The sequence below is a fragment of the Atta colombica genome, unplaced genomic scaffold (assembly GCF_001594045.1).
Source record: "Atta colombica isolate Treedump-2 unplaced genomic scaffold, Acol1.0 scaffold12, whole genome shotgun sequence".
NCBI lineage: Eukaryota > Metazoa > Arthropoda > Insecta > Hymenoptera > Formicidae > Atta > Atta colombica.
In genome coordinates this window covers 7121525-7135957 of record NW_017259206.1, presented here as the reverse complement: position 1 = coordinate 7135957, position 14433 = coordinate 7121525, and the positions used below count along the sequence as shown (strand labels likewise).

At 37.0% G+C, this 14433-nt stretch overlaps 2 protein-coding genes across 2 annotated transcripts in view; both read right to left on the bottom strand.

The window, feature by feature from the left end:
- Positions 1 to 5544: 5544 nt before the first annotated feature.
- On the bottom strand, positions 5545 to 10257 carry LOC108694400. Its single transcript, XM_018203836.1, has 2 exons — positions 7431 to 10257; positions 5545 to 5969 (listed from the first exon to the last, which is right to left on the bottom strand). Exons 1-2 carry the CDS (start codon positions 9852 to 9854, stop codon positions 5949 to 5951), a joined length of 2445 nt encoding a protein of 814 aa, XP_018059325.1. The 5' UTR covers positions 9855 to 10257; the 3' UTR covers positions 5545 to 5948.
- The window catches only part of LOC108694401 (receptor-type tyrosine-protein phosphatase kappa), a 61746-nt gene continuing 57569 nt past the window's right edge, over positions 10257 to 14433 (bottom strand). Inside the window, exons 8-14 of the mRNA XM_018203837.1 lie at positions 12583 to 12743; positions 12353 to 12488; positions 11813 to 12062; positions 11655 to 11731; positions 11037 to 11276; positions 10531 to 10875; positions 10257 to 10352 (exon numbers count right to left, since the gene is read on the bottom strand). Coding sequence (XP_018059326.1) covers positions 10272 to 10352; positions 10531 to 10875; positions 11037 to 11276; positions 11655 to 11731; positions 11813 to 12062; positions 12353 to 12488; positions 12583 to 12743 — 1290 coding nt within the window. The 3' untranslated portion in view covers positions 10257 to 10271. The remainder of the gene's footprint in view (positions 10353 to 10530; positions 10876 to 11036; positions 11277 to 11654; positions 11732 to 11812; positions 12063 to 12352; positions 12489 to 12582; positions 12744 to 14433) is intronic.

Genomic DNA, 14433 nt, shown 5'->3' with positions numbered 1-14433 from the left:
AATTATATATAAATATGTTCATTTATACAATTATACAAATATATAAAATTATATACAATTATAATATTATATTTTATTTAATTATATATAAAATATTTTTTATTAAAAATATTTTTGCCGGGATATTAAAAAATAATAAATCTTTTTTAAATATTAAGTTGCTATTAAAATTTTTTTCGAAATCGGAGGATTTAACGTAAATGTCGCTTTAAGATATCTTAAGATTATACTTAAGACGGTCTTAAATATAATAACACTAATTCCGACCTAAGTAAATTAATTTTGTTAACAACATGCTTAACAAGCATGCGCTTATAAGATATCCTATATGATAAGATAAGGGAATAAATGTACACGAGGCACGTAATATATGCAACGTACAATCTATTTATTATTTACAACAACGTAGCAATATTACGTAAACTCACATCGCGCTTCGTCTAATGACAAATCGCTTATCACACAGTTTTAAAAAATAGCGCGCGGTTGTGCTGCGGCTGCGCCGTTTCGAACCAATCAGCGGCTGCCAATCAAGCGCAGTTTCGCGCCTTCGGCGCGCCTCGGCGAATACGAACGGGAATCGCCGCGAATCCGTTTTTGCAAACCATCATTCATCCAGCCGATTAAGCATTCAGATATGCATCGAATCGAGCAATCCTCTCAGTAAGTAAATTCAGCGATTATCCAGGACTGTCGGCGCTAATAATCTGAGCGTGTATTTTTATATGTGTATCTAGGCGTTTCGCAGTTGCATTTCGAGACCACCGTTTTCCCCGACTGGCTATGTAAACGACGCACAACCGTATCTCTCAGGAGTCCTAATTACATTGAGCAACGAATCTGATCGACAGGCGTTCATTGTAAGTCTCACAGAATCCCTTTTTACTAATTTTGAATGTTAAAGTTAAGATCGATCCGAATCGATCCAAGTCACGTAAATCGGATATGCGGTAATGCAAATGGCGGCGGCGCAGCGGCGATAAATTTTTGCAGTGACACTGCAACATATATCGAATACGGCGGTCTTCAAAAAGCAGTCACGATAGATGCATAAGTATACATATCTCTCGTAAAATACGAGGAAAATTATGAAAAATATTGGAAATGAACTGTTCGAATAATAACTCGGAGCAAATCATATAGTTACATAAAATTTAAATTTTATGTAACTATTATATGTATAAATAGGAATATATATTGGAAAATTAAGTTTCTTGTAAGTACATGAAAGAATTATATTTATAACTAAAATTTTGTTTAAAGTGAAATCCTGGCGTATTTACGTGAAATTTAATTGTCTGAAATTGTCATATAATATTTTGAAAGCTTTGCAACAAATTTGAAATCGATTTTAGCAATTTGTTAATCAAAGAAATATTTTGATTAAAGAATATTAAATATTAAATTAATTATATAATAGTACATCCAAATATTTAAAATATTTTGATTTATTACAACATTAAATTAATATTTAATATTCTGTATAAAAGAGAAAAGTTTAAAAAAATTGAGTATTACATTAACTTGATATTTATTATTTTTAAATCGAAACTTTTTTGTTTGATTAACAACAAATTTTGCTATTGATTTTATTCACTGTAAAAGTTCTAAAAAATTATATGGCAATTTCAGAACAAATACTCCGTATAAATAAATATTAATATAGAGATATATAGATATATAGATAAGCTAACTATTGTGCAAAATGTCATAATAATAAATAAAGTGAAAGTCGAATATAATAATAAAGAGTTTTTTAACAAGATTGAAAAAATAAAAAAGAATTAAAATGAAAAATAATTTATTCGTAATTTCCATGAAATTATATACTTTTGCTGAAATCCAAATCATAATCGATTCATCTTGACAATATTTTATAGAGTTCAATAAAACTTATAATATATACGATGTTTACAGATTTCCATAAATAAATAGTCAATTTCGCACATTTTAGCAAAAAATAACGCACGGCGAGATCTTAAATTATATTTTCATATATATTGTACGTTCGTATTCGTCGATTTGTCGTGGCGGCATTTCTAATGGCTTGTTACAATGTGAATTTTATTGACATGAACGTGGTGAACGCCCATCACATATAGAGATACTTACGTGTCGCGTACATACACACAGAGACAACCATACACTCACATCGCGTATGTTGTGTGTAATTGCGTGTAGACGTACGTGTGTATTATACAATACGTGTATGCATACACGTGTCATTGCGTAGCACGTTCAACGTGACGCGAAAAGGGAAATTAATTTAACGTTACAATCCCATTGTACCATCTTGCTCTATGCTAACGTCTATAAACGTTATTCACAATTCGGTGAATATCCTTAGGATTAAACGGGAGGAGATCGAATTGTTTCAAATAGGTAGAAGTCGTGCCTTCGTGCGAGCGAATTAGGCAAGGTTTTACGTATTCCGATTTGTCGCGATCATTTGATCCTGAGATTTTATTTAATGTTCACGGGATGAGAAAATCAAACCACGATTACCGCGTACAACTTTAAATGTGCGCCGAGACCGCATAGTTTAGAATTGATTCGAGCCGCATAGTTTAGAATTGATTCGAGTATAAACTAACTTGTACATTTCGTTTCTTCATTGTTTTACATGTTCGCACTTTGCCGACTCTTTTCAATTCGATAGAACTTGGACTTTATGTTCTCAACGGTACAAACATCGCCAATGTAACACATCCTTCATCATTAAAAGGGAGTCTTATATGAAACAAAGTTATATACGTGTGTGCGTGTGCGTGTGTGTGTGTGTGTGTGTGTGTGTGTGTGTGTGTGTGTGTGTGTGTGTATATATATATATATTTATATGTATAGAATATATCCTCAAATGTTATATTTTGGAACCAATGGTAAAACATTTGTATTTAAATTATTGGTATATGAAAAGAATGATATTTTTGCTAAGGTATTTAAAAATTTAGCTACATATATCTGAAAATAATTTCGTTGAATTATCAAAATATCTATAAAAGACGCTTAAGCATTGATGACAATGCTGTAAAAAATTTTAATCTAACAACTATAGTTAGAATGTCTTACATTCCTAGTAGCATAATTTATTGACTCAATATTGGCCCAATATATCTTCAACGTTTAATTAAATGTATCGCCAATAAATTGTTACTGAGGATAATTATTTTGATATTCAAAGAAAATTATTTTCAAATCTATATTAAGCTAAATTTTTCAATATTTCGATAAAACCTTTCTTTCCGTGTACCTCGAGAAAAAGTTATCCAAACGGGGCAATCCTCTGGAGTACGCTTCTAACAATCATAACAGCAACTAATAAACGCCATGTTTGCGTTTGAACGCTAAATCTCGCCCGCGAGAACAAAAGTTTTAACATTAATATTACAATATAATCGCGCGCTCCTTCTTATTTATCGTCACGTTGTCGGTGCGCGTGTTTTTTTCATTCACTTTTTGCGTGGACAGCCGAAAGGGTGGACGGATAGCTGTCGCGGCGTTTAGGGGTGAATTCCTCTATCAAGTTTAAAACGAGAGTGGACGAGTTTTGCTCTCCGATTACAAAGCGAACCCTGTCTCACCATGTATCTGGTATTGCACTGGCCGAAAATATTATGTACACTATTGCGGTCTACACGATTAAGGAGGATCACGAACCGTTTAGCTTAACTATTGACTCGAGTAGAAATGGGCAGTTAAATGCTTGCAATCCTTGTTATCGCGAATATAAATATTAAATTTGGCAAAATTAAGATCACCAGAATTGCGTATCATAATTCATATTATTGCATAAAATATCTAAAAAAACCATCTTTTAGAAATCTTATGTAATATATGTTATTTGGGAAGATAATTTTTATAATAAATTTTACAAATATGGGAGAGCATCTTTTTCTATCGCAATTTGTTCAAGTATTTACGCTATCTGTAGAATAAAAAAAATAATTATATTAAAAAATAATAATTATTTATATTATATATAATTATATTCGTTAATTGAAAAAGAAATGTATTTATGCAATTTGTAATTTTTTCTCACCTCGCACGATGACGCTGTTATATTTGCAATGTAGGTAGGGAATTGCATTTAATGATTAAAACATTAATCTTGCGAGTTACTTAAATGTAGTTAATAGTATGGGAAATGAGATTGCGATAAGGATACTATAGCAGGCCCGTTCACTTTGAATTAATTAAGTGCGCACACGGTACCATGGAGAAAATAGCGGATCGTGATCTTCCTCAACGCACACGTTTGCTCCAGATACGTGTGCATCCTCGTGCCATATTCCGGTCGTATGCACATACAATACATGTAAATTCCTAACCATATATGCATATATTTATTTCGTACGCGCGTGTACATTTATGTACATATAAATGAATGCAACTGCACAGAGAGACGCGCGCACATGTCATACATCCACACACAGACGCGCATTTTTGCGCGTACACACACAGATAGATAATATATACAACGTGTATATATAAAAGTAACCTCTTCTCTAATATATAATAAATTTTTCTTTGGCACATCTCAACTATTAGATCCGTACAATTACATCTGGCTAAGTATATGTATTCATATATAAATATATAAATATATAAATGCATCTATATATTTATATACGTATATAGCAGCTTGTGTATTAATTTCTAATTTTTGCCGAATACATATGTGCATAACGGTCGGTCCAGATGCATTTAGTTTCGTCTCAGGCATCTTCGCGTTTTTATAGTGCGGACGTAATGTACGAAGGATTTGGACTTCGAGAACGTTTAATATTTCGAAATAAAACGCATTTAATTCTCGTTACTTAAGAGAGCTCAGAACTTGTATCCGACTAGAACGTAAGAGCGTGCTTCGTAATTCCGCTCTGACAAATTTATGAAAGTACCAACATTATCAGCTATTACAACATACATTAGAGAGAGAGAGAGAGAGAGAGAGAGAGAGAGAGAGAGAGAGAGAGAGAGAGAGAGACATAGAGACTTAAGCTTTAGAAAGTACTAACTTATGAGGTAAGAGTGCATCCACACCGACATTATTAATTCTGTTTCGCGCAAACATCTCGTCAAAATACCGATACATACTTTATGTGTATACTGTATAATATTTATATACATATACGTCTATCTACATTTAAATGTACTTTCCGTATAATCAATTTTAGTGCGTTGTCTCTCTCGATCCTACCTATCTCTAAAAAATTATATAAGAGGAACGCGGTTAAATCTGTATTAATTATACATATATAAGTTTTATGCCGTTAAAACGTTAAGTGCCGCGCCGAACGAAGAGCAGGCTTGGCAGGCGCACGCATCTGCGTGGGAATCGCACTCTCTTGAGTTCGCAATATTCTTCCAAACTCCCTTAAACTTTTCCTTTTAATAAAATTTTATCAATGATTTTTAAAAATGAATTATCATAGGTACGACGATTCATTAGAAGTTACGTAGAAATTTGCTGCAAAAATCAAGCAAATGAGAATTTAAGAATTTGAAAACCACAATTGATTCTGTCAATATCGCAAGAATCTTCTTTAGAAAGAACGAGAGGAGAGAATTGCGATGTCATTCGACGAGAGAGCGCGATTCCGTGGACCCATTCAGAAAATCCGGCGCGCAGTCGGAATTGAATCGTCGATGAGGACTTCTTTTGCGCATGTTTATTCTCTCTTTGTTTAAATACAATATATATCCACATGAACAAGGCACTCTCTGCTCGACAGAAGGATTTTTTGCCGAATTCCTCGTCCTCGCGCGTCGAGTAAAAAGTCTCTACAGCCACATCGAGCTTTCGTTTCCATTTTGGGCCATCTTCTTCCTCGAAAACGTCGAGTAAAAAATGGGGGTGCACTTTAGAATATTTCGATAGGAGCTCGCATATCTCGGATTTCGTTCTGTCGAAAACTCCGGAATTAGGCTCTAAACTGGACAGATCCTCTTCATAAAGCTGTTATTTTTTTCTAGATCACACATTTTCCATATTTAATTTTTAATCTTTTTTTTCCGTCTCCCAACAGTCGCAAAATCGAATTTCATTATACTTTCGAGAGAGGATGTCATTTTATTTTACCAATAGAAGATTAGCAATACTTTTATATTATGCAATAGAGCGAAATGAAATGTGGCATCTGTTATCCCCATGCATTTCAAATTTTTTTTCATTTCCACTCTTTACTTGTTACCATATTCTCTATGTATTCATTGTATCCAATAGCACTGTCCAAAAAAAAAAACTGCAAAAATGCAACGGGGATAATTTGAAAGCTAAAAAACCGTATTTAGCAGATGCCATCATTATATTCGCTTATACAAAGTAGAACTAGAAATTTCTACTCTGCTGTTCATATGCATTAATTTCGACTAATTAAAAACTAATAGCGATAGTATACAAAGTCATCTTAAGACGAGCATTATATCAGAAAAATATCTGTTTTCGAATTACGCAAATTCATTGAGAAATTTTTCTACTAGGCGAGTTATTGACGAGATTTTAACTATTAATTTGTTTGATCTTAGAAGCAACTCAAAAAAGAATGCTCGTACCGAATGAAGACATAACTGTTATTATGAATCACTCAATAGATTTAATCCTTTCAGTACCTAGGCTTTGTACAGTAATATTTTTCTATATAATGTTTAACGAATAATTTTATTTTTATTTTTCTTATCAATGTATAAAATATGTATTAAGACAATTTATTCAATTCTGTAAGATATTTTAAAATCGTATTACAATTATGTGTGTATGCATGAAATGATTTTTTTTTCTAGAAAGATAGATAAAAAATGTAAAATAGATATATCTTTTATATAGGATGAGAATATTAATAACAAAGTGAATAATAAAAATTGCAGAACTAAAATTTTTAGCACTTACAATATATCATCAGAATTCAAATTCTTTTTCTTTAAAAAAGCGAATAATCAGAGTTGGGCTCTTAGAAGATATTAAAACAAAATATTAAATAAAGAGAACGAGTAATTAAGAATCTTAACACGTGATAATTGGTTCTTTTTTTTGTTTAAATAAGATATTAGAAATTACGTATTTGGCACAATGCACTTGTGTTTAACATGGTATCGAAAGGATTAAGGCGAAATGCAACTTTATCTGCATGTCTTCTTACGGTACGAACACGAACCAGTGCCACAGAGAATCTCGCCCACGGGCAGATCGACGTGCGTTATAAAGGGAAGCACTTGGTCCGTTTCTGAGCAACGACCGATCGGCAGTCGACCTTAGAACCGAGGGTGAAATTCTCCGGCTTGACGGTCTCTTCGACGGAGATTTTGCCGAGTCGCTTCTTAACGCGGAACGGCGTCGACCGGGGCGATATAATCTCGTAGAGATCGCTAGTTCGCCCTTGAACATCTCCTTTAGGGCTGTTGATCTTTTGATCGATGGGAATGGCGATATCTACCTCGGCGCAATGATTCTGACTAGGCTTTTTCGGTTGTTCTTTTTCCACTGGGTCGCCGACTAGATCTTTCTTGTTCGTCTCCTCGGACGGAGAGTTGAAGACGCTCGAGGAGCAGCTCTTGGAGTCGCAAATCAACGTCATGTCGGGATAATCGTCGATCTCCTCGGTTTCGGACGGCAAATCTCTCGTAGAGGCCAAAGAGATCGTTCTGACTTCCGGCTTCTGAGGCTTCTCTTCGTCGGCGTAGTCCAACGACAGACATTTCTTCTCGAACAGAGCTGGTCCGGATGATTTCTGATTTTCGGTTTTGCTCTCCTTGTTCTCTTTATTTTCCCTATTTGATGTAATTTTACCCTCTTCTGTAGTCTCCAGCGAGTTAATCATTCTCGACGGACGTCGCACGCTGTTCTCCCGCTCTACAGAGAGACAAAATTCCTTGTCTGTTAGCAAAATACGCTTCGGCATCCGCACCGGCTTCTGATCGAGATCTAGATCCTTTTCCCAGGATGGGGTCTTTAACAGGCTCTTTACCTTGCGCAATTCCGTTAGCAGATCCATAGTTTCTTGCGACGGTTCATGAAAGATCCGCCTCTTCGGTCGTCTGATGGATGCGTTTGTGTCTGATTCCTGATCGGGATGATCGATTCCTTCCTGTTTTCTCAGAATGGATCTTACCGTACCTTCTTGACTCTGATCTCGCTTATTCATGGCAGTTTCGCTTACAATTGTGTCAGTCGATGCAACATTTTCTTTCTTAGGTGTGCTCTTTATGATTACATCAAGATCCCCTGGTAAAAGATTCAGTCTTTCTTGTCGACTTATTGCTCCCGGAGCGGCTTGAGTGCGCCGTTTGAAAGCCGCGTAACTCTCCATAGGTATTTCCTGCATCTTAAATTTGTCTTGTAATTGTTTGAATGTCTCCCTTGTATACTCTCGATGAGTCGCCAGCGAATCTTCTGACGAGATCTCCCGTGTTCTCCCGATGTTATCGGTCATAGTACGAGCGGCAGTGACGAATGAAAGAGCGTCTTTCGCCAGGAGATTGTCCGAGGAGATGCCTCGCCTTTCAAACTGATTGTACTTGATTGATCTACGTATATTCTCGATCGTTCTGATATCCTCAATGATTGATTTCCTTGTTTTCGTCGGGGAAAGAATTCCTCTTTCCAAAGTGCTCCTCAACTCGATCTCACGTTCAGGGGAGACGTTCGAGATAGGCCTCTTCGTGGGTGAGTTTGGCGTGCTGTCGTCGCTACGAATGATCTCGTGAGAACCCTGAAAGATTCTACGGCGAATTATAGTGGCTGATTCCTTCTTCGTGCGTTGCGCTCTTCCGCGTTGCGGCGAGTTGTTCCAGCTGTTAGTTTCACTCGGCGAATTCAAACACGTAGTAGAGGAGGATATTATCTCCTCGCTTGTGGTCACTCGGCACTTCAATAACTCGGCGGTCACGCTGGTCGGTCGCTTCTCCAATTCTAACCGTGACTCCGTTCGCTCATCGCTGTTATCCGTCGGCAACGAGCTCGGCCCTGAATCCAATACATCATCTAAAGACGTATTGTGCAACGTGTTTCGTTCCTTCGCTGGTACAGTGGACTCTAGATCTTCCGTCTCGAAAGAGTACATCTTCAGCAGGAACTCTTTACCCGATCGTCTTCTTTCGAAGATTGTTGTCGTTTGAGTCTCTGCATCATTTAGAGATTTGTGTTGTACTTCTTCTAAACGGAAAGTAACAGGTATTACTTCTGGCGTTTCAATTGCATTTTCAACATCTTCTTTGATGGCAATCTGCTCAATGTCGTGCCTGATGTTATTTTTTATTCCATCGTGATTCTTCATCACATCGTTCGTCCTCATCCTAAATTCGTTCTTGCGTTCGTTACGCGGCGTATCGAAGATGAATTTGTCTAAAGTTTTGGACGAGCCGATCTTGTCGAGGAACGGTCTCTCGATGGCTTTGCTGGGTCCGATCTTTTCCAGATAGGGTTTGCCAAGAATTCTCGGTGTCAATTTCGCCAAGAATGGTCGGTCCTCAGTTTTTGAAATGCCTATCTTCCTTAGGAACGGTCTCTTCTTTTCCTTGTCTTTGGTGACTTCGAACGAGCGATCACTCAGCCGATCGTTGCTGTAATTCGACGAATTATCACTGCTCTTGGAACGGGCCCGTTTGTTCCGCGTCGCATACGGTGTCAGCGGTGTTCTGGGCGTTCTCGGGGTGAGAGATGGACTGGGTTCCACATTCGGGCAGGTCTCATCCAACAATGCCATCGCAGTCATTAGATCCATACAAGCCTTCCGCGGTATCGATATTATCGGCCTCGGGAATTCGCTCTCGATGCTGCTATTCCTCGTTGAGTTCAGATCCGGTTTGCTATCCCTACCATCGGTATACGAGCACGAGGGATACGAGCTCCGATCGCCCATCGGCCCCGGTGAGGTATCGGTCGTCGGATAATCCTCCAGGTACCAGGGTGTCACGCTGAGATCGTCCGGCCTCGAGGCAGGACTCTGCGGTGTCCCTGTAGCCTTGCTGACGGCGCCTTTACCACCAACAATGTACTGTGACTGTTGCTGCTCTTGACTCTGCTCCGTACCACTTGACGATGGTGCCGTTCCATCGCTAACCGATACTTCGTTCGAAATACGGCTGAGAAGCGGCCTGCGATAGCCGGAGCAAGTAGCAAAATGTGGCGGCGCCGGCCTCGCAGTCTCCACGATGATGCGACCTTGGGCACAAGGCACTACCGGTTCCCCGTCCGCCGGTGCCTCTTCCGGGGTCAACGGCAGCGCTGCTCCGCGACCGAATTCGATGAACCACAGCTCGTCCCTCAACTCGCATTCTCACTTCTTTTCGTTCATGTCTTTATTTAAATAGTGCAATACATAGTGTAGAACTAAGTCATAACAGTACTTGTACTCCGTCTGGAAAAGAATATTACGTATGTTTCTCCATATGTTTTGTGTCTTATATTTTTATGTAAGACACAAAATTAAAGTATTTTTAATAAAAAAATATGTTATAATATGCTAACAATATTATAATTCGAGAAACGCGTAAGAAATTTAAAGGATATTGCATTGTAATGTTATAATTATATACCATGTTTTCCACAAGCTGGGGTCTGTGTCTGCGTACAGTTTTTACGGCTTGGAAAATGTCAACTTCTCCATGTTGAATGACCTGTTCTATACACGCGTTGGCCGCACAGTAGACCCCACAACGACTTCTTCCATCGGGCGAAACCACAGCTACTGGTCCGTAGTCTGTTCGTTGTCTCCATCTCTCAACCATATTCATGAGTTCTACTAAGCTATTTGTGGACGTGGGCACTTTGTGACCCATTGGCCAACAAGTTAATTGAAACAGTTGCACGGTCTTCGGTGGTGCTTTCACCCCCGCCATCAATTCCGTCAATGAGACGATTTTCTTATTTATCCTAAAAACCTGAGAAATAATTCATACAGATAAAATAAGTAAAATATTATCATCGTATTTTTTTTAATACATATGTAGATTTTTTGTGAAGATTCAAATAAAACCTAAAAATTGAAAACTTTAGGTGAGTGAAAACTTTATTTTATGATGATTAGAGAATCAGTTCTCACCCAGGTTTTTATATTGGTGTAATGATTGTGACTGATGTGGTCAATCGTAAACACGGGTCCATATTTCTTGGAGTGTCTTCCTTCAGGCCAAAAACTGGGAAAATTCGTGGATCCCTGAGGTGGCACGCAGAGAACTACTACCGCAGCGCATTCATAGTCGTAAACTAAAGACCAGAATTCACCGCACGTGTGTCGAAGGGGCCATTCTGTTACGATATATTCTCTCGGTTTCGTGTAACCCTGTGTGGTATGATAGTGAATGAATGTTCTTTGAAAGAACGTAGAACTTGGCAACGATTGCGGGAATGTATCTCGAATGCGATATATATTTCGATCCACAGCTTTTTATATTTTCGATATTTACAAATCCGATACTTTTTTTTATCGTCGTTTTTAATATTATATAATAATATAAATATAAATTGAATTTAAAAAGAAATTTGTGTCAGTGCATATAAACGCTAAAATAATTAGTTTCAGTTTTAATTATTAGAGAAATGCACTTTGTACAAATTTCGTTAAAAGTTTATATCTAAATTAGAAATGCAGATTTCATAGCGATGTAAGAGAAGGTAAAGATAAACCAGTTAAGCGAGGTGATTTATTTTACTGACTTACATCCACAAAGACAGCATTGATGTAGTCTGTGAAACTGTTACCCTGAAAGCTGGTGAGATACGGTCGAAAGTTGTCCGCTGTAACAAAGGAGGAGATTGATTTGTACAGCGTGGAAAAGCTATTTGTTGAAGTTGCCGGTCGTTCGAGTTGAAACTCACGTGGAACTACCAGGACATCTCTATTCTTTTCCCTGTTATCGGCCCTATGTCCACCGGCGCAATCGCCAATCGTGAAACGCGGCGTCTGCTTGCAAATTTGTTGATACTCTCGTTGATATTCGTTCATCTTAGTTATCGGATTTTTTATACTCTTCTGCTTTAGACGTTGCGATAATTCAGCTACGGGAAACCACGATGTACCGCATACGACGAATTCCTCGAGCGTGTCGTATACGAATTTGTACTGTTCCTATTATATTTGAATGAATACATGTATCGAAATATAAGAAGAAGAAATCAAAGTTGTCAGATTATATCATTAATAATAAATTTTAAAAGGATATCAGAAGAAAATTAAGAACAATTATTTGAGAATAAATTATGAAAATGATTCATTGAAAATAGGAGCAAATCCTTCCGCGCAAATTTTTTTTTGAGAAATAAGAACTTTTAATAAAAAAGAGAATATAGAAATTAGAATTCTTTACATAAATAAAAATTGAAACTTTTAATTTAATTGATTATTAATTATTATTCTACCAAATTTTCTATGAGTCCTCTCCTGCTCTGCCTTAACTTCTTCAAGTAGCCAAATACGTCAAACGCATCTTCCTCTTCGGCTAGCTCCATGTTCGCATCGATCGCTAGATATACTCCCGATCGTCCTCCACCATCGCTTTGTGTCACAAACAAACAAATTTATTATCTCATTAGCGCGAGAGTGGCTCGTTGCTCGCTTTTACATAAATAATCAACACAAGTGTCCTTACTTGCAGTGGACGACCATAGGGCCGGATTCATTCTTTATAGTTGATCCCACCACAGCTCGAACACGTCGTCTAAATTCCAGCACCGCATTTCCAAAGGGACACGTATGTGAGTGCCATTCTGTGTAATGAAATTGCAACAACGTCCTTTCTTCCGTAATCTCCTGAAAACGTTTTCGCATACAGAATTACAACGATCATCTTTCATGATAACAATCATTTTCGTCTCTCGTTCGTTTCCTACACTTTATATTTCATTATCATTCTCTATTTTTCTCACCGAATCGTTCGGAACACGTACGTGAGATTAAATGCTTCAAGATTTATGATCGTTGCTGAAATGCAGAAAATCGCCGTCTGACAAATTAGCGACGCGCGGTCGCGGAGTGCAACTTGCGTTGCCGGCAGATTATTTTCCGGGAGTGAGATTCTCCGGTATTGTTATCCCAACAATGCCGCGTTAAACTCGACAATTGCAGTCGCATCTTGCGCTGCCCGGCCCGTGTTGCACATCGGGGCGTTCTGTAACCTCTCAGCTTGCTTTGCTATTCCCGGAATGGGGTTACGAGGTTCTCTTCTTCTATATTAAATTTCGCTCAGCTAGTAAATTAGTTAGAAAGTAATTACTTTGTTGCGTCTACTGTTCAATAGAGAAGTTCAATACTCGATAGTTTCATACGGTTCGTTAACAGTCTTACATCGAAGAGTGCTGATCGCGATACAAACAAGAGACTAAATTCATCAGTTTCACTGTGTGTCGGCACTTATTTCACGACGAGATTTGTTGAAATATGTAAGATATTTACTTAGCAATGATATATTGGGTTATCCGGAAAATTCGTGCCGACTAAAATTTAAATTTTAGTATACATTTATTAAATTAAAATTTTCTGCGTTTCAATTTTCCTTCAACATCGGAACGAACTTCCGGACGACCAAATATTATGAATAAAGAGTTTATAATCTTCCTATTTATATTTTTGAGAATTGATCAATATGTTATTGGTATTTGATAAAAACTTACCAATCTTTTTAAGAAAATATAGATAGACATTAAATAGGAATTTTATAGAAATTGAAAAAATAAGGTGTATTTAGAAATTTTTTTGAAAAAAACTTTTATTCAAACGTTTTTAATTTTTTATTCATAAAAATGTATTTTTATGAATTTTTGTATTCATGTGTTAAATTTTTCATACACAAATCAAAATTAAAACTTTTAACTTAATCGACACATTGCCTTTATTATTATTTAATTATTGAATATCTTTTTAAAATATACAATTGGTGCAAAGAAGATAGACTGTTATTATACATACGAAAATAAAATCTTTGTTACAAAAGAATAGACACATGAAAGAATAAACATCTCTTTCTTGGTCAATGTACAATGAAAAAGAATATATACAGAGGTTTCGAAAAGTAGACGGAGACATTAATACGAAGGAATAGCTTTAAACCTGAGAGAACTCTCTAGATAACGGAAAAAAGTTGAACGAGAAAAGGACTAAGTAAGTAACGATGCCGGTGGTGGAATCAGATCACAAAGTGTGCGGCTCGGAAGAGCTTTAGAAAGTCACTCACAATTGTCGTTCCTCGTTCTCGTAGATAAAAGTGCAATTAAATTAGCCGCTCGCATAATAGCTACTTGAGCAAATTTATTCTCATTCATATCGCGGATTCGTATCACATTTCGCATTCGGACAGGGTCTAAATGACAAAAGTGATGCGATCTATATACGGTTAATTTAGCTAACTTTGTTCTCCATTCCTTGTACCATTCATTTCTAGGCCGAGACAAGGTTTCAAGTTGGCATCGACTATGTTACTGACCAATTTGGGCCAACTACTGTC

Excerpts from the sequence above, each read along its gene's own strand:
- LOC108694400 (XM_018203836.1), bottom strand. The coding sequence starts at position 9,854 with ATGGGCGATCGGAGCTCGTATCCCTCGTGCTCGTATACCGATGGTAGG. Across the intron at positions 5,970-7,430 it reads GTCAGAATCATTGCGCCGAG|AAAAAAATAACAGCTTTATG; the intron begins GTAGATATCGCC and ends TGTGTGATCTAG.